At 34.4% G+C, this 24,072-nt stretch overlaps 1 protein-coding gene across 8 annotated transcripts in view; it reads left to right on the plus strand.

Moving 5' to 3' along the window:
• The window catches only part of LOC100877022 (uncharacterized), a 286,611-nt gene that overhangs the window by 31,556 nt on the left and 230,983 nt on the right, over positions 1-24,072 (plus strand). For 3 of the 8 annotated variants that reach the window (XR_013039187.1, XR_013039188.1, XM_076534884.1), the window contains exon 1: positions 6,552-6,720. The exons of 1 other annotated variant lie outside the window; for it this stretch is intronic. Coding sequence is in view for 4 of the 7 variants with exons in the window: in XM_076534884.1 (XP_076390999.1) it covers positions 6,712-6,720 (9 nt within the window). In the remaining 3 variants the exon portion in view is untranslated. Of the gene's footprint in view, positions 1-6,359; positions 6,511-6,551; positions 6,721-19,508; positions 19,743-24,072 lie in introns of those variants that run through there. 4 more of the 8 variants (XM_076534880.1, XM_076534879.1, XM_076534883.1 and 1 more) reach the window with 4 other exon arrangements.

Below are 24,072 nucleotides of genomic sequence, written 5' to 3' on the forward strand. Positions count from 1 at the left end.
GAGCCAAAGAGGAGTGGTATGGACTGCTTTACGTGTTGTGGTCTGAATTTTCATGTCATGTTCTTTTAAGAGGTTCCTTAATCTTTGATAGAAAGGAAGATGGAATTTCTTCTTTTGTTGTAAGGGTTAGTTTTGTTTGAAGATTGCCTGATGCACAGGGTTTTGTGGAGTGGAGGCGATTTTGGTTGCAAATTTTATGGTTAGTAATTTTCTTCTAACATGTAGCGGTGGTTCTGTTGCTTCACTGAGGATACCATTAATCGAACTGGTTCGGTAGGTACCAGTTGCTTAGTGCGTTATTGTGAATGACATCTAATTTTTTCAGTACACTAGTATTTGCGGAGTTAAAGATAATTGATCCATAATCTAATTTCGATCTGATTTTTGCTTTGTATGTTAATAATAGGATGTTTAGATCAGCTCCCCAGTTGCTTGCTGCTATTGTTTTGAGTATATTTAGGCGTTGAAAACAGTCTGCTTTTAGTTTAGCAATATGGTGGTTCCATGTCAGTCGTGAGTCGAAGGTTAAACCTAGTAGTCTTATAGAGGATGTTTCAGGAAGAGTCTGATTGTTGAGTGTTAGTTGGATTTTTATCGGGCGTTGCATTCTATTAAAGACAATTATTTTTTATTTAGAAGTAGAGAGTTTGAACCCTGACGTGAGGCACCAGTTCTGAAGCTTGTCTAAAATTTACTGGAGTAGTACTTGAGAAGTTAGTGGGTTTCTCCCTTTGCATATTATTGTTAGGTCATCTGCAAATAGTAAGCCTAAGGCTGGGCTGATTATGTTCTTTAGAATGTCATTGATGGCAATTAGGAATAAGGTGACACTTAGGGCGGAGCCCTGGGGAACTCCGTTTTCTACTATTTTTGTGGAGGAGAGGGTGTTATTGACTCTTACTCGGATTGTTCTGATAGCCAGAAAGTTTTTTATGAAATTATAAATGTTTCCCTTCACCCCCTGATTTTGAAGGATTCTTAGAATACGATTTCTCCAGACCATGTCATAAGCCTTTTCTATATCAAGGCATACAGCGATTGCATGTTGTTTGTTAGCAAAGGCGTCAAGTATTATCGTCTCTAGGTTAGTAAGGTGATCGTAGGTTGAGTGGAATTGTCGAAAACCGTTTTGATGTTTAGAGATTAATGAATTGACTTCCAGGAACCACCTGAGTCTTAGGTTGACGATTTTCTCCATTAACTTACACATTGTATTAGTTAAAGCTATTGGCCGATAGTTGTTTGTGTCTAGTGGGTTTTTGCCGGGTTTTAGAATAGGGACAATTAAAGCTTCCCCCCATCTAGAGGGAAAGATGTTGTGTAACCAAATGCAGTTAAAAATTGATAACAGGTATTCAAGAGCAACATCAGGTAAATTAGTTAGGAAACAATTTGGGATTTCGTCAGGACCAGGGCTAGTGTTTTTGCATCTATTCAAGATATATCGAAGTTCGTTAAGTTGTAGCGGAACGTTTAGAGGGGATAATTCTGTTGTGACTTGCACTGCTCCTGAGAGTTGTGATGAGTTGATGTCCATTTCTCGTTTGTAGATTCGGAACTCTTTCGTGTAGTTATTGTCGCTCGAATTTTTTTGGAATGCTGTTGCTAACTCTTCAGAAATTTCGTTTAGATTAGTAGTGGTTGTGTCATCTTCTTTAATTATGGCAGGGATCGTGAACTGGCCGTGAGATTTTTTAAACGCATTTATCCTCTTCCAGATTGTGGGCAGTGGGGTGTGTGGATTAAATGATGAGACGTATTCTTTCCACGCTTGCCTTTTGCTAGTCTTGATGGTTTTACGGGATATGGCTCTAAGTTTTTTGAAATTAATAAGATTTTCAGGTGTTTTATGTTTTTTGTATCTATTGAATGCGTGTTTGTAGTTTGCAATAGCTTTGGAGCATTCCTCGTTCCACCATGGATTAAATTTGATTTTAGAGTTGGGAAGGGTTTTTGTTGTTGGAATGGCTAGGTTGGCAGCGTTAATAATAGATTGTGTGAAAACCTCAAGTGCTACATTTAATGTTTCTGCGTTATTTGAATCTAATTTGATGAATTGAGGAGCTGATTTGGTCATTGATTCTCGAAACATTTCCCAGTTGGCTTTTTGATTTTCCACCTTGGAGGCCTGGTGGGCCCACTTCTTGTGTCAGTGTTGTATGTTATCTTTATAGGGAAGTGATCACTATCATACAAGTCATTGAGGACACACCATGTAGTATTTTGCGTGATTGATGGACTGCACACCGATAAATCAATTGCACTGGAACTGCCAGTTGCGATGCAAAAGTGAGTTTGTTTGTTAGTATTTAGAAGATTGAGGTTGGTTGAGTCTATTATTCTTTCGATGATAGAACCTCGTGCATCAGTCTTATGGGATCCCCACAGGATGTTGTGGCTATTAAAATCGCCTAGAATGATATGTGGTTTAGGTATTTGATTAATTAAATGGGTTAATTCTGTCTCATCTATGCGTTGGCTGTTTGGTATATATATGTTGCCTATGTGTATAGGCTTGTAGAAAGTTCGATTTTAACGACAATGGCTTCGAGATTGGTAGCAATCACTACTTTTTGGCTGTGAATACTGTTTTTGACGAGAGTGGCTACACCTCCACTCGCATGTGCTGAGATACGATTTTTAAAAAGGGTCTTGTACGATTTGATACTGCCTGAACTTTGGTCCTTGAAATTGGTTTCTTGTAAGCATATTATATCAGGTTGGAGGTCGTTGGTTAGTAACTGTAGGTGCTCTAGGCGGCTGTTGAATCCATTACGGTTCCATTGGATGATTTGAAGGGGCATCGTATGTAGTTGGTTGTATGTTACTAGGGATCAGGCTTTGGTTTGGAGGAATCGAGGGGCTTTCATTGGTGAGGATAGTTTGTAGAGAGATAGATGATAAGTTATCAGCTTCCAGTTTTTTTATTAGGCGGTGGAGTCTATTTTTCATTCTCTGGTCGTGTGTTAGCAAGTGAGTTGTTTTGAGCATACTGATCAAGTTAACCATGTCAGAAGTGTAATCTTTTGCAATTTCATATGGATTTTCAGTACCGATAATGTTTTCTAGAAGACTCTTAAATTGGGTAAAGTTGAGATTGAATTTGTTTACAGGGTCTTCCAAAAAGGATTTGATTGGTCCTATTATGTCATATAGTTGGTCAATAAGCCTAGTTAACGACTGACTACGTTTGGCTTTTTTCTTCGTGGTGGAGACTGTGGGTTGGACGTCTGATTTCAATATGTTACTAGTCGATCGTTTGGTTTTCAGGTGATGTGAATTTACTGGTTGTTCTTCTGAAGAGGTAGATAAGGGCCTTTTGTTGCGGGGAAATTGAAGACTGATTTCATCATGTAATGGGTTAGTAAGTGAAGTTGAGTCGGTTGAGGATAAGTATGTGGCACTAAAATTGATGTCCTCGTATTTTTTGTCTTCTAAATTTTCAGCGTGGCTTCCGTATGAGGGCAATATCGTGTTTTGGATGTTAGTGGAGCAAAGAGTTTGTGTTGGGCTATTGTATGCGTGGCTGTGAGCTGAATCCACATCTTTTGGCAGGTTGGTGGTTGTAAGTTGTACTGTATTGTTGCATTGCTTAGCAATATGGCCTTCTTCCTTACACAAGAAGCATGTGACTTTATCGGTGGATGCAAAGATTCTATACTGTGTACTGTCATGAGTAATAATAAAAGATGCTGGGATGTTTTGGACATCATTAGGGTTAATGTAGATCTGTCTTCTAAAACTCATGATGTGAGAAAAACCAGGTTCTTGTAGTCCTACTCGAAGAAAGGTGAGTTTCGATGTTAGCCTAATATTGTGATCTCTTAGAAATTTCTCAATGTAATCGTGAGGTATAGTAGGGGGAACATTGGAGAGGACAATTCTCTGTGACGGATTGATCAAAGGTCTGACTGTGGTGGTCGTATTGTTGATAGAAAGAGATTTGTAATTGTTCGCAAAGGTCTTAGCGGCCGTTATACTGTCAAAATATGTAGATGCATACTCTATTATTAGCTATACGTGAGACAAAGCGAATAGCGTTAGGCCCGGTGAATTTTGCAACTGTTTGTATATAATCTTTTAGGGGAGTGCCCTCTATGGCATCAATTATGATTGCTTGACGTTTACTGGGGAATACATCGTTGGACGCAGCTGAAGCATAGGATTTTGTTGATTGTTCAGTTGAAAGGTGTTGTACGTTACGGTTTGATGATGAATCGAGTTCCATATTAAGATTGTCTTGGTCAGGAGGTTTGTCACTGTTCCACTCTTTTTGGATCATTCTGCCGCTGTCGTGGCAGGACAACAATAAGTGTTGATCTGCACGCCGACACGACACAATGAAATTGTTTGAACTTTGATATGAACTACACTGGCACTCGCGAGCGATAGTAAACACGTCTATTCTGTTTGCTTGCTCGAGAGCAACTGCAAATGCTATTAATAAATACCCTAATATTGAATATTAAATGCATTGAACAAATAGCCTAATATTAAATATTAAATACGATTTATAAATACCACCTTTTATTCGTTAGTAAAGTATCTTGAATAAAGATTTAACGGTATTTCAATTTTTCATGTTTCGAATATAATCTTAATTACCGTGATTTGAATGCTTTCCTCGCACTTCTAAAAAAATAACGAGAATAATATGATAAATTTTGTTTCACATTAAAAATCAATTAAAAAATTTTATTTCGCTACGCTTTAAAGCTATTAATTTTTAAATTAACTTTAACAAAGCGTTAAAAAGAGTAAGAAGACTAAAAAAAAATAAAAAAAGTTGACAATCCTATTATTTATAAGTCTTGAAATTTGAAATCATTTTGTAAATTTCTTCACGGACTACGTTTATGATATTCTTTATGGAATTTATAGTATGAATTGTTAAATATACAACAGCTTTATATTACAAATTATAGTAATAGCTTTAATCCTTTAAATACGAATTTCATTAGAATTTTGGACAGTCGCACACTATAGTTGTACAAAATTTTTACCATTGATATTCCCTGTAATTACGCAAAGTTTGAAGGAAATTGATGTTCCAAAGTTCATGCATACTCTGTTGGGATACAGATAGTCGATGCGTTCGTTGTAACTCTAGTTGCACACGGAAAATGGCACTGTTTATATGACAGGGAATGGGAGTCGATAATTGCTTTGTAAATTTCAAACAATCCAGCATTTAGGTAACTGAATACAAAATGAGTGTCGGTGAATATAAACGAGACACACTATCCGAAATGAGCTGACTGGATCGTTTTCATAAACAGTTGCGAAGTATGCATTATATTGTACTTATAAATAAAATAATACCTCAATATTAAGGTAACGAATATTACTGTAACATTAAGCTAATATTGCATTAGAAGCTAATTTTTACTTACTTTTAGTCTTTCTGAAAAATATATACAGGGTGGCTCACCACATTTTGCCATCTAGATTTGCGTTATTATTATTACTCATAGCAAACAATGTTTCAGATGAAGTTGAATGGTTCCGAGAGGGGCATATGCTGGTGATATATTTTTTTTGTAGGTGGACGTGTAAAGGATATATGAAGGTTATTAATTTTTTTTTAAATAGAATCATATTTTTTTTATTGCATCAACTGATACTCCATCTTATTTTTTACAAAAAGTATTAATCTATTTATGTGAAAACATCCCATTCGTTTGGTGACGCGTGACTTCTCAAAGTATGTAGAAAAACATTTGCTGTTCAGTTAGGGCAATTCATAAGACTGACCAGAAAGTCACGATTTCCTAACAAGTTAGAATTAAAATGTCTCCTAAATTAATGATTTTTTCACATAAATAGATTAATACTTTTTGTAAAAAATAAGATGGAGTATCAGTTGATGCAATAAAAAAAATATGATTCTATTTAAAAAAAAATTAATCACCTTCATATACCCTTTACACGTCCACCTACAAGAAAAATATACCACCAGCATATGCCCCTCTCGGAACCATTCAACTTCATCTGAAACATTGTTTGCTATGAGTAATAATAATGACGCAAATCTAAATGGCAAAATATGGTGAGCCACTCTGTATATTATACAATTTTTACAAAATTTCATGTAAAGTGTAATAACAAATATTTATATTTAGTTATATTATGTGTATCGTGTGTTGGATGACCAACCTAATGATTCATTCCAGATAAGGATATCATGTACATATTTTAGTCAGCCTTGTTTTTCACATTTTCTATTTGCGCACAAACTTAGGAGAAAACTTGAAGATTCATCGATGCGTCATAGTAGGGTAGTTGGTCATCCATGATAAGGGTCACAGATAACCCCTCTTCATCCCAGAAACCTAAGGTATAAGAACCGAAAACCTTTAGTTTTAGGAGAGACTTATTTTCGAACCTTCTGCGTGTCGGTTTCCGCGAACGTTAGTTGTATCCAGAGTGTATTTTTTGAAACGTCCGAAATATACTTGTTGTTGTGTATCGGTGTAATACGTTTCTCACCCGGATCCCAACACGTGTATGGTTAGTTAAAGAACTTTCCTTATTAACCTCTTGCTTTATTTGTCAGATGCGTCAGTCGGAACTAATCATAGCTACAATATTAACACAGAAAAAAAAGTTGAAAGATTATATCAATTTCGTAGTGAGCAATATTTGATTACGTAAATCATAATTGGACTTAAGTGTTGAAGTGCGTTAATTCGGGGTTTAATACACTCCATTATGCCAAAGGTAACTTTTTCAGAGCTAGGTTAAGTTCATTTTTAGAAGATTCATTAACAACAGAAGTCAATTAAAACAAGTGTGGGTCTGATTAAATTCAGACTGATAGGAATACTGACATGCAACTAATGTACATAAATATATCTTCTTAATCATAACAATTTTCGAAACTATACATTTTAATTTAGATCTAATATATGTATTCTGATGAATAGTTATCCTATTTTTATTAAGCTGTAATAATATGTAGACTGAGTTAAAGTCAACTCACAACAAAGCGTATGAACTGAAGGAAAATTTTTTTTTGTTGTACTCTGTTGTCGCATATTCCGCATTTCCCTTTGATCTTTGCCGCTTCAGATGGGAAAGATAACAAACAGTGATTTCTTTCACTGCAGACAGAAGCATGACAAAAATCTGAACTCGGCTACAAGTGACGACTTGTTGAAGAAACATGAAACATCAAAAAAAGGTTGCCTTTGTTGTTCCACTGAGAACGTAGCTTTAGGTCGCGATTTATGAACATCAAGGTTGTCCACGAATCCCAGTTTACGACGTGACCGTCACCTAATGAAGTAGGGAAGTTGAAAAGACTAATTGCCGCGCATCGTTGGGTCAACACGGCACCACTTAATCTTATTGGTACTTTGTAGTATGTACTGTAGTCTTCCTCACGATATATTAAAGTCGTAAAATTCTTCTGAATTTGAAGCGCGTAAACTTACTGGAACCGTAATTTAAAAAAAAATAGAGATCAGAAACTTCAATCAGAGTCATATAAAAAAAAGATTTATTATATAGGCTGTTAAGTATAATATTCGGATTAAATAGAAGAATAATGTTCTAATGAACAAGGAATAATATTGTAATGACCAAAAACTGATTTTTGAATATTCAAAGGCGTAAGCAATTTTCTGTTTAATCTGAAGTACTCAGTTCTTAGTTTCTGGTAAAATAATTGGATATATTACTGTTTTCCTCATTGATATTGATAGGAGATTCCTCACATGTGCTTTCGTTTTTATGCAAGCTTTATACCTTCATGTACGAAAAATTTGAAAGGAATCTAGAAGTTTCAATCTTCATAACAATCTCCGATTTATATCGCACTACTTCGCAAGCAATTTATACTTGCCAACAATTTAATCTGCTTTCCTCTAATCCAAATTTTAGTTAAAATGGTGTGGCCCTTATCACATAACAGCACATGTACAAATTAGTTGCAGTGCACTTTGACAATTGTATATATATTTATAAATAAACAATATATAACATCAATACATACGTTAATAATACGAATGTGTCGATGTCAATTTGATGCCGTTCAGGCTCCATACTGTGAGTGGATGACAATCCATATCGCTGAACATTAAGGACAAAATGAGCTGAAGCATCATCATAAATAAACCATAGATCCAGTCTATCACGAAGAAGCACGTCACGCAAAAACTGTTGCAACATGCCCGTAAAAAAATCATGATACACCACACCTGACAGCCGCTTTGTTAAACCAATTGTAAGAGGCTCAAATCTCTAATTATGCCCACTCACATTATACTCCAACCAACGTTCGATTTGTCGAAGTAATCGCGTGTTTTGTTCTGCCCACACATGGTTGTTACGAAAACTCGTAGCATCGTCTCTTGTAAACGCAGCTTTACCGGTAAATAAAATGTGCAAAATAAACTGTGGATTTAGTGCATTTTATACAAGAATCCATTGCGAAAATTCTACTCGTGATAGACAATCGGGAGGAATGGGAGTTTACACTCGTTGAATATGGTATGGGAACAGCTGATCGTGAAGAATTCTTCACATGGCAGGTTGATTGATTCCTGGTGCTGCTGAAATTCTTCTCGTAACTGTTTCTGGATTTTCTCAACCACACGTAGGACGTGGATCTCCATATCCAAGATCAAAGTAAACCTCGGTCTCTCAGAATCTTAGTGCAGTGTTTTAAATAAATCGGTAGGAAAACATTGATAAAGTTTCATAAATAATACATGAAATAGTATTTTACAGTGCGAATATTTTTTCTTATAAAATTTTCATACGGTTTTAACGTTTTTAATGGTCATACAGGAATTTGTGTCATTTCTTGATTAGACTGATAGGATGTCACCAATTCATTTGAATGTTCTGAAATATTTTTAGTAAGTTTTCAATGATTGCATTAGCATTAATATTCTTCTACTTAATTTGATAATTCTCTATGAAATGTGTAAAGAAATTTTATGTAAAATACAGTAAGAGAAATGAGATACCCTGTTATTTGCATATCGAAACTGATTAGCAGAAACAAATAGGCACTATAACTTAAACAGTGAATTGCTTATGTAAATAATCCAATATGTCAAATTTTTGGCCCATGGTCATAGGAATCTTTTTCTACCATTTGACGAGTAGTATCTGCCTACAATGTATTTAATCTACTTTTCTAACACTTTTCATATTGAAACACAGTTCTAAAATAGAATGCAAAATGATGTCCTAAATACTTGACATCATTCGACTTTTTGAGAATTTAAGTTTAAATTACTACAAATCACCGCTCTTATGTCACATCTGCTAATAAGCGATTCGGTAAATTCATGATTTTGTACTTTTAAGCAGCATAGCAATACACAATCATAATAAGCTTAAACTCGCTGTATTGTCCTCACTGAACATTCAGCTACCAGTTGTTGCTATATACTTCAAAACATATCCAATGAACACCAACATGCAGGAACATTTTGTCTACACTGGACAATATAATTCCAGGAAAAGTTAAGTTTCCTTTCAATTATAAAGGTACGTCTGTTCGTAATAACAAGTTGTCCACATGTAAATGTACCCAAACAATTTGTTTCGAATTTTGAATGGTAATTGTAGAAGACTTACAACTCGCTGCTGTAATTAATCATGATAAATAAATTTATCCATAGCAAATATTTTACTGTTATAATATATTTGAATAATATATTTTATTGCACGAGTAGATTTTCGGGAATTTTGTTTGAAAGTGCATCAATATACTTCTGCAAACATTTTTAATAAAGCATTGAAAGTTCATCATTGACTTGTATACATAAATTATATATTTTGTTAATAGGTATGGATAAATTACAATTTTTAATTTCATCACTATAATAGGTTGCGGATCTCATATTTTGTCTAACTTTTAATACACTCCTGAAACAAGTTAAATTTTCAAGAATCTGTTTACACAATAAAATTTATTCGTCACACAATAAAATTATAATAGAATAAACTATTTCAAATAGTAAAATAGTGAAATACATACTACCTTCGAATTTCCTGTTTAAAGCTAATAGTTATTCAGATATTTAAAGAAAAATGTTTTCAACTCTAATTTTAATGATCGTTTTTAACCCTAATTTTTATTATTGTTTCCAACCCTTCAAAGTGAACATCAACTGATAAAAAAGAATTCGTCTTACATAATATTTTCGAGAAACATTTCCCATGAAAGTTTCATCAAAATGGGCGTGTATATGTTCGACATGTCCCTTTGGGAGTTTATATCAGTTACACCTAATCGGTGTTTCTCGGAACGTTAATATTCCACGAACTTGTTAGCAATGTTCCGAGAAATTATCGGAAATCGACAAGTTTCAATATCATATCAAATTAATTTGAACATCTAACTTGTATAAATGTTACTTTAATCTATATTTTTTTATCAAGATTTACGCACATTTTCAGTATCAGTTTTATGATTTTAGCTATTCTCAAATTTTCATAGCAGGAGACTCATTTTTAAAAATAGTAAATCTTTCTTAACCTTGCAGGTCCAAACCAGCAGAATCATATTGGATACTGTAGAATACTTATTGTTAGTATTTATTTTGTGGTCTTACCAGGTTAATATTGAGCTGGCAGAACCAAACTTTAAAATTGATAAAAATGAAAAAAATAAAAGGGATGCATTTAGTACTGAATTTGTACTAATTTGTACCACAGAAAATAACTTTGTAGCTCGTCCCGTTTTTAAAAATATCGTGGCGCTGCCAGGTTAATATTAAACTAGCAGACCAAACGTCAAAATTAATAGAAACAAAAAATAAACGCAATGGATTTAGTGTCGAATTTGTACCAATTTGTACCATCAAAAACAATTTTGTTTCTATTATCGATTTTTTGGAAATCGGGACGTAAAATATAAAGATATTGTCAAAGATACTAATATTGTTTCAAAAACACATCATGTATACAGTGTTATCGCGGAAGAACCATATATAAAATAACAATAAACTTATATGTATTTATCATGCACAATTGGAAAAATGTTAACAATGTTATTTTTAATATATTTAGAATCGAATTTTTAGTAAGTTGTACCATCAAAAGAAATTTTGTACTCGTCATCGTTTTTAAGAAAATTGAGAAGATACGATATTAACGTTATGCTAGAGGAAATGCTAAAATTAACAATAATGACAAAAATGAGAAGGATGTATTTAATACTGAATTTGTACTAATTTATACTACATAAATTAATTTTGAACCTTTCTATTTTCCTTTTTAAACAACTCTTATCGCATAGCTTCAACGGGAAGTAATTTCTTTTCTAATTATTTAACGATTAAAGCAATGAAATCGAATTAAAGTTTTGTATTATTTGGTACTTGTGTTATATCGCCTTGTATCCGCAAAACTAATTTTACGGTTGGTCGACTAGTGCTGAAAGTTCTCAGTTCAGAAACTTGATTTATCGTCATGCGGTACCGTACTATTGAATGAGAAAAATTTATTTGGTCACTATGGATAGTTAATACACATGAATATTTAGTTAGAATTGTTGGATTAGTATTTTTATTAATTGATGCTATTTAATTGTCAGCTATTGTTTGTACAAAAAAATGTTTCTAACGACAGTGATATACAGGAGCATACAATGTTCTAATCTGTTTTTATCGCCTTACTTTTTTAATATAGTTCTCCTCTTTCGGAAGAAAATATCTCATTGTCAGTAATTTTTCAAGTCTCACGTTGTATCATACTTGTTTTATGCAAAATTTGATGATCATTCCGGATTTGAAGAAGCATGTTAGACATTCTATTCAAAAAACCGAAGCTGAACCTAATATCTCGTATGTAGTTACATACATGTTCATCCTCTTCATTGCATATGTTACGGCGCATTCTTAAAATCATAAAGCCATTAAGTCTGTCTGCATTTTTTAATATATTCTTGAACAACCACTGCTTTTTGCAGCTGTTTATTACGGATAATTTGTATTTCCAAATTTTTCTATTTAACATATTTTGTCAAGACCCAGCAATCTTTATGGTATTATTACTGTCGAACTGTAAGTGATGACCGACGGCGTAGTTTTTACCTTAGATCAAACTTGACCTCGGTACGAACATTTTGTAAGAGCGGTTCTTGTTCCCTTCCCTTAATATATTTTTAACCAATCCAATAGTTCATTTTAATCAACTCGCTTGTCCACCCCAGCAGTATGTCGACCTCTCTCCACATTTCAATTTTTGGCGAAAATTTTCTGTTTAGATTGTTCAGATTCCTTCGCCAGCTCTCAACAAATCAGATACAAAATTTTAGAGCTCGCAGCTACGAAGTGTTCTTCTAATGTGCAACAAACAAACATTCACTTATAAATAAATTGAACATATTTATCCTGAAACAGTTGTTATTTCATTTTGTGTCTGAGTGATGTCAGTGATCCGCACATTAAACGAGATCGCGCTTTCATTAAGTTAAAGCGCGAGCACCACAACAGCACGCTTTATTAAAAATAACACCGTTAACATTTTTCCAATTGTACATGATACGTACATATAAGTTTATTATTTTATATATGGTTCTTCCGCGATAACACTCCCTACATGATTTTTTGAAGCAATATTAGTATCTTTGACAATATCTTTTTACTTTAATATTGACGTTAATATGGTATCGTCTCGATTTCCTGAAAATCGATAATAGGAACAGAATTGTTTTTGATGGTACAAATTGGTACAAATTCATTGCGTTTTTTTTGTTTCTATTAACTTTGACGTTTGGTCTGCTAGCTTAATATTAACCTGGCAGCGCCGTGATTTTTTTGAAAACGGCACGAGCTACAAAATTATTTTCTGTGGTACAAATTAGTACAAATTCAGTACTAAATGTATCCCTTTTATTTTTTTCATTTTTATGAATTTTGACGTTTGGTTCTGCTAGCGCAATATTAACCAAGCACCGTCGCAATTTTTTTGAAAACTGCACGAGGTAAAAATTACTTTCCGCGGTCCAAATTAGTACAAAATAAGTACTAAATATTCCAGCACGTCCGATATGATTCTGCTGGATTGGTCTCACCAGCTTAACCCATTCGAGACGGCGATTTTTTTCGAACACGTTCCCCACGAGCGAAGCTCTTTTTCTCTTTATATTATTCATCTTTAATAAAAAAAAACTAGATTACTTAGAATGTTTTCATTGCGTGGAGCAGATTAAACACCATGTGTGTAATATAAGGTGATACAAGGTTTTACCTCGATAACAATTTTATTCAGAATAATTGATAATTACTCATTACTACTGTTGCACACCTGGTGTGCAACCGGTCTTATTGGCTCGGAAAGCAATTGCACACACGGTGTGCAATCGGTCTCGAATGGGTTAAGAGAGGCAAATAGTAATTCTTCACGATCTACTTGTTTCGATTGTAATATTTTCTGAAGTCCTAACATTTTGAAGTTCCAAGATTCAAAAATAAAAATCTTTGAAGTCTTAATATTTTAAAACAGTAGTGTTTCAAAATTCAAACTTCTAAAGTTCAAAAATTGGAATTTGAAGGAATTTATTGGAGATACGAAAGTATCAAAGTTCCAAAGTTCTAAATCCCAAAAATTCTTCACTCCCAATGTTCAAAATTTCTAAAATTTCTCAAAGATCAAAGTCCTATTGAGAACCGAACATTCCAATATTTGAAATCAACAATTTTTAAACACTTATTTTCCCAGAAAACGAGTGACACGTTTTATAAAATTTTCTCTTTGATTTTACACTGGAAGTATCAATTTCGTTTCCCTCAAGAGTAATATATAAAATCACGGAATTTAAATTGTAATATTCGATAATTTCAATTACAATGTATAGTAACTTAATTTGTAATATACAATAATTGAAATTAAGGTAAGAGCACCAGTAATTGACACGGTACCAGTACTTGACACTTTTTCAAAAACAGTAAATAAATAAGGAAACCACAAACTGGAATAGATCAAATCTTATCAATCTGTATACTATCATGCTTCAGTGGCTTAATTGCAAAATATTATGCATATCCGCCATTCAAAAATGTAATAGCAACTGATTAATCAAACTTGCCCACGGCTCTTACGATTTTTCAGTGTTTTTTTTATATAAATCGCTAAGGATTTTGTTAAAATGTAAGCATTGCAAGTTTGTATTATTTAATCATTATGGGTAAAAAAGGCATTCGTTTATGTTGTTTGAAACTTAAAAAGAGGTTTATTTATTAAAATTGGCAACAAACAATGCTAAATTGTCTAAATACACTCCGTTTCAACTACTGAAACTTGTAATGGTCTATTATTCAGTAGTTGACATGGGGTGTCAACTATTAAATTATTATGTGTCAACTACTGACTTTGTTCCTCTGTCAATTTTGACATGCCTCCTACGAAGGCTAACTTCAAAAATTATACAGAAGAGATTACGCAAGTGGCTGTGGAAGATGTCCGGTCCATAAAACTCCGTATAAAACGGCAGCTAGGAAATTTAGTGTTCCGAGGGTAACTTTAAAATAAAGGTTGAATGCAAATATCCAATTAAAAGAAAAATGGGCCTAGCCAGAGTATTGACTGATGCAGAACAAAATGCAATTAAAAACTAATATGAGGATACCTCCGATATGAGGAGTGTTCGAACTCTTTATATTAAATATGTAGTATTAACTTTTCATATTAACCCTTAATTATTAAATATTTTTTTGTAAACTTACTCAAGAATAATCTTTTTTAAATGTTCAAAAAAAATCTATATTCACACATTATCAAGACTAGATTAATTGGATTTTTTCCCTATGTTAACTACTGAAACAAAAGGATGTCAACTACTAAATTCTCTGTTTTCGCTGGGTGTCCAACTATTGAATCAAATTTTACGTTTAGAAAAAAAAAGAATTTACAACTGCCATCAGGAATGAATACTTGTTGTAATATAATAGAAGAATAGTTTGTGCAGCGACTGCTAATCATAAATTTTCCATAAAGTGAATTTAGCCTAAGCTATGTGAACAAATAGACAAAAAATTTCTTAAAGTGTCAACTAGTGGTACTTTTACCTTACGGTATATTTACACTAATATATATTTATTCTTCTTCTTCTTCTTCATAAGTGTTTAACGTCGCGTCGACTGTATGGTCATTGGCGACGGCTGTATGCTTGGGTACTATATTTTGTTGTACATGTTGGTTTCTTTCAGGAAATTTATGGTGTTTCTTATGTGGTCTTTGGCTGTGAGGGCTGTATCCGGCTTTAATTTATATTTTTGTCTTTGAGGTTCGGTTTTTCTGCATTGGTACAGAAAGTGATCTACTGTGAGAATTTCGGCGGGGCAGTATTTGCAATAGGGTTGGTCAGCTTTCTTTATTAGGTATTCATGTGTTATCCTGGTATGACCTGACCTTAGTCGAGACAATACAGATTTTCCTTTCTTGTTTAAATTGCAGGTTGGGATTTGTTGGTAGAAATCTCGAATTATGTTGTGTATTTTTGTTGTTTTTGTTGTGGTCCAGATTTCATTCCAGTCTTCTTTTATAATTTTTTTAATGTGGTTTGTAAGGTCTTGACATGGAATCGGAAAGGTTGTTTCGGTTGATGATAGGGTTGCTGCTTCTTTTGCTGCTGCATCAGCTTCTTCATTTCCCGTTATCCCTTGGTGTGAGGGAATCCAAATGATATTTATGTCAGTGTTGCAATTTTGGTATAATTCTGTGTATGCTTCCTGTATTTTCGTTATGATTTCATGAGTGTTGCTGCTGTTCGGAGTATCTAGGGCTTTTATTACACTAATTGAGTCTAAGAAAATGGCAACGTTTTTAAGGTTATTGATGCTGGCGTATTTCAAGGCTTCAAATATTGCGTATGTCTCTGCGGTAAAAATAGATGCAGTTTTGGAGATACTCTGTTTTATTGTTGTATTTTCGGTGACAATGCTGTATCCTGTTCCTGAGTCGGATTTGGAACCATCAGTGTAAATTTGATTACAGTGAAAGAAATTGTTTTTTATATCACGGAATTTGGTTTTGTGTGTAGATTGGTCTATTTGTGCTTTTGGTAGATCCGCTAGGTCCAGATTAGTAGGTGGTGTCTTGATAATCCAGGGAGCTATTTTACTATGTTTATGTTCGATGGTAGGAGTCCATTCAATAGGGAGTTTCAAGATTTTATTTAGTCTGATGCGGAAAGGAAATGGGAGCTTTGGTTTTTTGAAGTATAATTCGCTGAATTTGGCGGAAAAGATATAGCTAAAGGTCGGGTTGTTCGGCGTAGTAGAGATTTTTGAGGCATATTTAAGTGTTAGGTATTTCCTTCTTTGGTCCAGAGTCATTTCATTGGCCTCGAATAGGATGCTAGTTATTGGGCAAGTGTAGTATAAGCCTGTGGATATTCTCAGTGTCGTGTGGTGAACTTGATCGATTATTTTTAGAGTTCTTTTTTTTGCTGAATTATAGATGGTTGAGCCATAGTCAATTTTTGCTCGTATTAATGCTCGGTATGTTTGTAGTAGTATTTCCTGATCGGCTCCCTAACTACTATTGGCTAGTACTTTAATTATGTTTAGTCTTTTCATGCAAGAGTCTCTTATGTGTCGCATATGTGAGACCCATGTCAGTTTTTTGTCCAGGACGAGTCCTAGAATTTTAATATGATCTACAAATTTTGGTTCAGTTTCTCCCATAGTTAGCTTTAGTTGAGTCTGGTATTTTGATTTTTTGGTAAAGAGGATGCATTGTGTTTTGTGGGGAGAGAATTTGAGGCTTGATTTGTTGGACCATTCCTGAAGATGGTTTATGGATGTTTGTGGAAGGTTGTATATTGTATTTAAATTTTTACCGTGGCAGATTATTATAAGGTTGTCAGTGTAAAGATAAAATTTTATTGGAGCGTTTAGATTTTTTATAATGTCGTTAATCCCAATTAAAAAGAGAGTAACACTTATGACAGATCCTTGAGGAACTCCGTTCTGTATTTTTGTGGAATTTGATGTTGTTCCATTTATTCTGACTTGAATTGATCTATCTGTGAGAAAATTCACTATTAAGGCTAGCATGTACCCGTTGATATTTATTTTGGACAGAGTTTTAACTATTTCAGGTTTCCAGATCATGTCATATGCTTTTTCGATGTCGAGACATACAGCTACAAGATGTTCGCTTCTCTGGAAGGTATCGCATATGTCTGCTTCTATGTTGGTTAAGACATCTATTGTGGAACGGTGTTGCCGAAAACCATACTGAGTCGGTGTTAGAATATTATTTGTTTCTAGGTACCATCGGAGTCTTTTATTAACAACTTTTTCTAATAATTTGTACATAGTATTTGTGAGGGCAATTGGTCGATAGCTTTCTGATTTGTGTTTATTCTTGTTTGGTTTAGGAATAGGCACCACTATGGCTTTTTTCCAGTTAACAGGGAAAATTTTATGAGTCCAGATACAGTTAAAGATTTTCAGTAAGTGGTCTATTCCGGGTTTCAGGAGGAATTTTAATAGTTTGTTTTGTATGTTGTCTGGTCCTGGAGCAGAGTTCTTTGTAGTTGAGAGGGTACTGGTTATTTCATTTAAAGATATTGGAGCATTTAATGTAGGGTTCATATTGTTATCATCAGTATGGAGTAAGATTTCTTCTAGGAGCTTGTCGTGATCTGGATTGTCGGCTATAAAAGATGGATTATAATTGTCGTTACTCGAATTTAGTTTGAATTGTTCAGCTAGGACATTTGCAATGTCATTAGGATGCGTTACATAATTATTTACCCCGGTTTTAAGAAACTGTATCCCCTGTTTTGCGCGACCTCCGTTTATGCGATTGACTTTTTCCCATACTTTTTTAGTAGGAGTTTGCACGGTTATGCTCGAAATATAGGTTTTCCATGCTTCCTTCTTGCTTTCTTTGCTGATTCTACGGAATTTAGCTCTTAATTTTTTAAATTCCATTAAATTCTCATTGGTGGGGTGTTCTTTTGCTCGGTTAAATGCGTGGTGACTTTCTCGTAGAGCAATACTGCACTTTTCATTCCACCAGGGGACGGTTTGCTTTCTAATTTTCCTGATTTGGGGAGTTTCAGATGCTTGCATTGCTGCTGATTTGATAATTTCTGTGAATTCATTTATTGTTTCATTGATTTTGGTTGGGTCTATTTAATAGTTATCTTCTGTTCCAATAAGCGAGTGTAATATGATTGCTTGGTATGACGTCCAGTTGATTTTGTTAGTGTTCCATTCAGGACGGTGGGAACTTTGCGAGGGAGGGGTATTATCTTCCAACGTTATTTTGATGGGAAAATGGTCACTGTCATGTAGGTAATTTAGGGTTTCCCAGTTGATGTGTTGTGCTAGTTTTGTACTACATATTGTAAGGTCTATTGCGCTTGTTGTTTCATTGTTAATGTTAAAGTGAGTTGGAGCTCCTGAATTCAAGAGAATTAAATTAGGGTTTCTTAACAGCTTCTCGATCTTTTTTCCTCTGCTATCCAGTTTGAATGATCCCTATAGTGTGTGGTGGCTATTGAAGTCACCAGCTAGAATTCGTGGTGATGGGATTTGTTTAATTAAGTCTTCGAGTTCATAAAATTCGAAGGGGTGGCTGTTAGGGATGTAGATACTACAGATGTGTATTTTATGTGGTAAAGATACTGAAATTGCTACTGCTTCTATGTTGGTTGTTAAAGGGATTTCAGTCGAGTAGTATTTGTCTGATATTGCGATGGCTACCCCGCCATTTGCGTGGCTTTCGTTTACTCTGTTTTTTACAAAGATGTTATGGTGCTTTATAACGGGGCAGTGGTTCTTTTTAAAATTGGTTTCCTGCAAACATAATATGTCGGGGTTGTGTCGTTTCAGTATGATTTGGAGTTGTTCAAGGTAGGCGCAATATCCATTGATGTTCCACTGTAAGATTGTCTTCATATTTATTTTGGATGTTTAGGATGATTGTGATGTGTCAGATTCAGTATCAGATGCCCAGTTAGTTGAGTGTTTGTCCGGTAATTGAAGGGACAGTTTTTTACAGAGTCTGTGTATTCGATTTTTTTATGCTTCGATAACTTAGGAGGGGGTAGATATCTTTTAGCATTTGTATTAAGGCCGGTGTGTTTTCTGTATACTCTTTGGATATTTCAAGTGGGTGGTTTGATCCAAAAGCGTTTTCTAGAAAGCTTTTTAGCTGCATATAGTTTAGGATGTATTTTTCTTTATGGAGTTCAATTTCTTGGTTTACTGGTTTGAGCATTTCTTCTATTTTTTCATAATCTATTGGTGACTTAGGTCGTAAGGTTTAGGTCATCATTTTCTTTGTGGTGGCGACTTTTTTAAAGGTTTTGGTTGGTAAAGGCGTGGGGAAAATAATTTCGTCTAGACTTACATAATTAGGATTGGTATCGTTTGATGACTGCGACAGAGGTCTTTTAATGCCGATTTGGGTCTTCGGTGGTTCTGTTGTTATTTCCGTCAGTTGTTTTTCTAATAGTTCCATCAGTATTTCGGGTGCTTCAGTTACCGGTGTGTTCCTGTTTGTGGACGGTTCTGTAGTTTGAAACGGGTCGTTGGGGCTCAAGTTTACGTTGGTTGTTATGTTATTTTCATTAGAATCAGTATTATTGGGACATAGTTTAGCAACATGGCCCTCTTGTTTGCATAAGAAGCAGTTTAGTGTATCTGTGGTGATAAATATTCGATACTGTGTGTTTTCTATGGTTATTAAGAATGAGTCTGGGATTATTTTTACATCTTCTGGATTAATGTATACTTGTCTTCTGAAACTTAATATATGTGAGTACTCTGGATCGGTTAGTCCTACTTTTAGATGGGATATTTTTGAACAAAGTCGAACATTGTTTCGTTTGAATATATTTTCTATTGCTAAGTTCGATATGATGGGAGAGACGTTGGATAAAATAATTCGCTGGGCTGGAGTCAGCATGAGTCTCATTTCTATTGTTTTGTTATTTATGGTTATTGATTTATGGCTTGAAGTTAGGAGAATCCCCGTTTCTTTTTTGTCTAAATAGACGCATATTCTGCCATTTGATATTCTTGATAAGAATTTTATTGATTTCGGACAATTATTTTTCCTATTGCACAGGCATATTCTTTAATACTTATGCCGCCTATTGCTTCGAGGATAATGGCTTGATCTTTAGTTGGGATAGATTCGTATTTTGCAGCGCGAGCGTAGGATCTGTCTGGGATTGAATTATTTTGGATTGGGTTTTTCTCTGGTGGGGTTATGGACAAGGAGCCTCTGTACTCAGAAGCCTCGTTAGATTGTCGGTAATCTGTTGATGAATTCATTTTTTAGTTGGCTGTATTCCGTATCCGAGTGATACGGAACCGATTATTGTGAAGGCACTAACACCAGTGCACTGTGGCACTTTCACTAACACCCATGCACTGTATATGAGGCACACGCGACGGTACTGTTGTGACACGTCTTCACGATTGTACGGTTGACGCGAGACTCAATATATATTTATTATTTTGCCTATTTTTATCGAATACTATTTATTAAAAACTAAGTTGTACTTAAAAGCAAAAAATGGTTTAAAAAAGAAATGGCGATACAAAACAAAATTTAACCTTCAGTCATAAGAATTGTGGTAAAAAATAGAAATTTTTAGTCGAAAACACATATGATTTTCTATTAATTTTTGTTTCCAACTTCCCGTAGTTTGGAAGGTGGAATTGTGTCGAACGTTATATAATTTTCGCTGAAAATCAAAGATCCACAGCGTCATTATTATTGGCAGGTTGAAGCTTCACGGTTTCACTAATGCGAAACGGCGCTAGCATCCACCTAAATTGCAGGTTAATCCGACAAATGATGGTGTACAGTAGCCGGCTATACGAATTACCCTTTTTAGCGATGCAGCGTCGCGACAGGATCGTTTAGCGGCTTTTCCATTAATCACTATGATCAAACCGCGTTAAAGCCGCAAGATCAGAGAGCTAGTTATTATCATTAACAAAGCCAGTAACATATTGCCAGTCCGTATTCGATTAATCGTTGTTATTGACGTTAAACGGTTTATCTATTGGTTAGCATGATCGGTTCCTATTGTTTCGTGTTTTGTCTTTTCTATGGCTTTACTGAACCCCTATTGATTATCGAAATTATTCGTACATATTGATAGTTAACAATTTACGTAGTCAGGAAGTTTGAAACGTGTGTGCACAAAAATTGTCTGTACTAGACTATAAATATATTCTTACGAAATTAACTATTTGATGTAAAGTCTCAATACTAAAACTACCAAAGGCTAGTTTCAAATATTCAAATATTTTTATCAAATATTTTTACTGTCTGTTAAAAAATATAAGTATTAATGAAATTTGTTTTATAAAATTAAGTTATATAAAATTTAAAAAGTGATGTACAAATTCTGGTAGTTTTAGTGTTAAGTGAGATACTTTTATTTTGTATAACTATATTTTTATTTTGTATAATTTTTGCATAATTTTCTGATAATGAAACTTCCAAAATTTTTATTCTACAAAAAGTTACATGTATTTTCAAATTTTCGGAATTTCATGAAATTTCTGTTTTGAAATATAAAATTCGTCCAAGTGAAACTTTTACAAGTTTCTGTTTTCGAGTTACAAAAGTTAGCTTCCTGGAAATATGTATCGATTTTCATCAAAATAAAGAGTTACCATATATGTTAATTTATTCAAAACTATATTAAAGAATTTCTGGTTTCAATGTTTTCAAACAAGGAATCAATTGTTGCATGTGGAATCGCTACTCTGTGTATCGCCATTTTTGGCACACAGTGTTTTGTGAAATTAAGTTCATGTCTTATTATTGGTATATCAAAAAACTACAATTACTTTTTTTTTAGCTTGAAAGCTAATAATTTAACAGTTAGAGTTTTCTACACCGACCATAATAATTTGAACAGAAATAATTTGGCAACTCTAATTCGTAATTAAGCTGACGAGAACCAATTAACCCGAGCAAAGTTCTTCACCTGAGAGGTAAAATAAAAAGGAAATCAGAGTTGATTTTTAATCCTCGTTTGATAAAATGCTAAGAGAGAAACAGAAATTGAAGAAAAAACATTCAATTAATTCCACGAGAAAACAACAATGAATTCGTAGAAATACACATATTTGGTAAAATATTATTAAAAATATCGTATACCGGCAATCAGTTGGACCCTTAACGAGTTCGCTTCACAAATAAACGCCTCGGTAAACTCCGTCTATAAACCTGCCGAAATTATTTTTGCGCTGGGATTTCGTCCTAAATTGCAGTATGTGAGATTTACACGAAATGAAGAAAATTCATTTCTACTGAAATCTGTGGTTAATGAGCTTCCGTGAAATAACGACGAATCTATACGTTGCCATTAATGTCGCCACCGCATTGTGACGGTACTGTCGTTCTCGTTAAAAACACGATGATTTAGAGGAAAGTTGAAACGAAAAGCTATTGTGTCGCATTTTCTTCGAGCGTATTCACTGCTCGATGAATTGTGTTTCGTCAGATTTCGACGATTACATTTCCACCCTTGTTCGACGAAACATAGCCGCTGAGTTCAACTATTGTCTAATTTAACAGAAGAAGTGGTAACCAGCTTCAGTGGAATGAAACTTTCGTGAATCGTTCAATTTTTTTTTCGTTAACATAGCGTGCATTGTTCTGCATCTTTGTGCCACGGTTAATTAATGCAGCGCTGTGTGTATGACACTCCTCTGAACGAAATTTTTGGTTAAGCTGCTGCTGATCGAATTATTTTCATTCTTTGAAAACTTACTGTTCTAATTCTGTGTAAATAACTATTTTAATTTTGTGGACAATGCAGAAAGAGAAGACATTCGAAATTAGTTATAATTCGACTGTTAAATTAGAAACCAATATCGACTAGGAAGTAAACAAATTACAGAATCTCGAAATACAGGGTCTGTCTGGAAAGTAATGCAATTTGTTTATTTCAACCAGTTTTCCTGATCGCAACGCGTTCGAACTTATTAGGATATGTAGAGGGAACTTTTATCTTTATGTTTGCAATTTCAACCTAATCCGCGCCCCGAAATCGTCAGAATCATTGTAAACGTGAACCTATTAGTAGTGCCCATGTCACGACGCGTAATGGAGAAAACTATGTGTTATGGCGTAACAAATATAAATCATACAATACAAAAATTTTGAGAAAAGGTTTACGACGTGGCCAAAGAAAGTAACCGTTTCTGAAGACCTTCAATTTAGTATCCGTACCATCTGTATACCAGCACAATTTAGTTTTTAGTAAATTCATTTATTGATGCATCATTAGTCGAGTCTTTGGCCTCAGCGGCACAGGCCATGCCATAAACCTTACGGACCCAAAGGTCGAAGGGTAACGTGGGCCAGGGGAATTACGGTTCCAGGTCCCTCAGGAAGACGTCACAGATTTTGGGAAAAACCCAAAATTTTCTGTACCGCCGTCCTCCTTCATGTAGAAAACCCTGTTCCCCTTCCAAAAATGTACCACGCTAAGGGCGCTAAGGAAGGGAGAACAGGGGTTTTAAATACAGCAAAATATGCCGAAAATCATCAGAACAAATCAAACAGTCAAACACAACGAAATCAGAATTAAATCAAAGTTAGCTAAAAAAGTAAAACACCGTTTTTGAATCATCGTTTAAGTACAACATTCAAACTCAACATAATTATACAAAAATTGTTAAAGTTCACTATCACTCTTGTATAATAAATAGGTGTTATTAGTTGTTAAAATCAGTGTCCATTTTTTAAATACAATATTTACCCGCCGTTAAGTCAGCGTGTGAAGCGGAGCATCTTGGAAAGTTCTTCTCAAAGTAAAATTTTAAACTTTGCTCTGCCAATACACTATGGAACAACGTTCTGCGATTAAATTCTATGCTAAACTTAATAAAAGCCTCGCCGAAACTAACCAAATGACTAAGGAGACAAACGGAAACTCGCCCTTTCCTATTCTCGAGTTTCCAGGTGGTTGAATTTGTTCAAGAACAGTCGGGAAAACATGAAAGATGACTTCCGCTCTGGACGGCGGACAAGCACCAGGATTGACGAAAATGATTCCCGTATCCAGGCGACATTTACTAGGATACAATTAATTTCTTATAGTGATCAACG

This window comes from Megachile rotundata, chromosome 8 (assembly GCF_050947335.1).
Source record: "Megachile rotundata isolate GNS110a chromosome 8, iyMegRotu1, whole genome shotgun sequence".
NCBI lineage: Eukaryota > Metazoa > Arthropoda > Insecta > Hymenoptera > Megachilidae > Megachile > Megachile rotundata.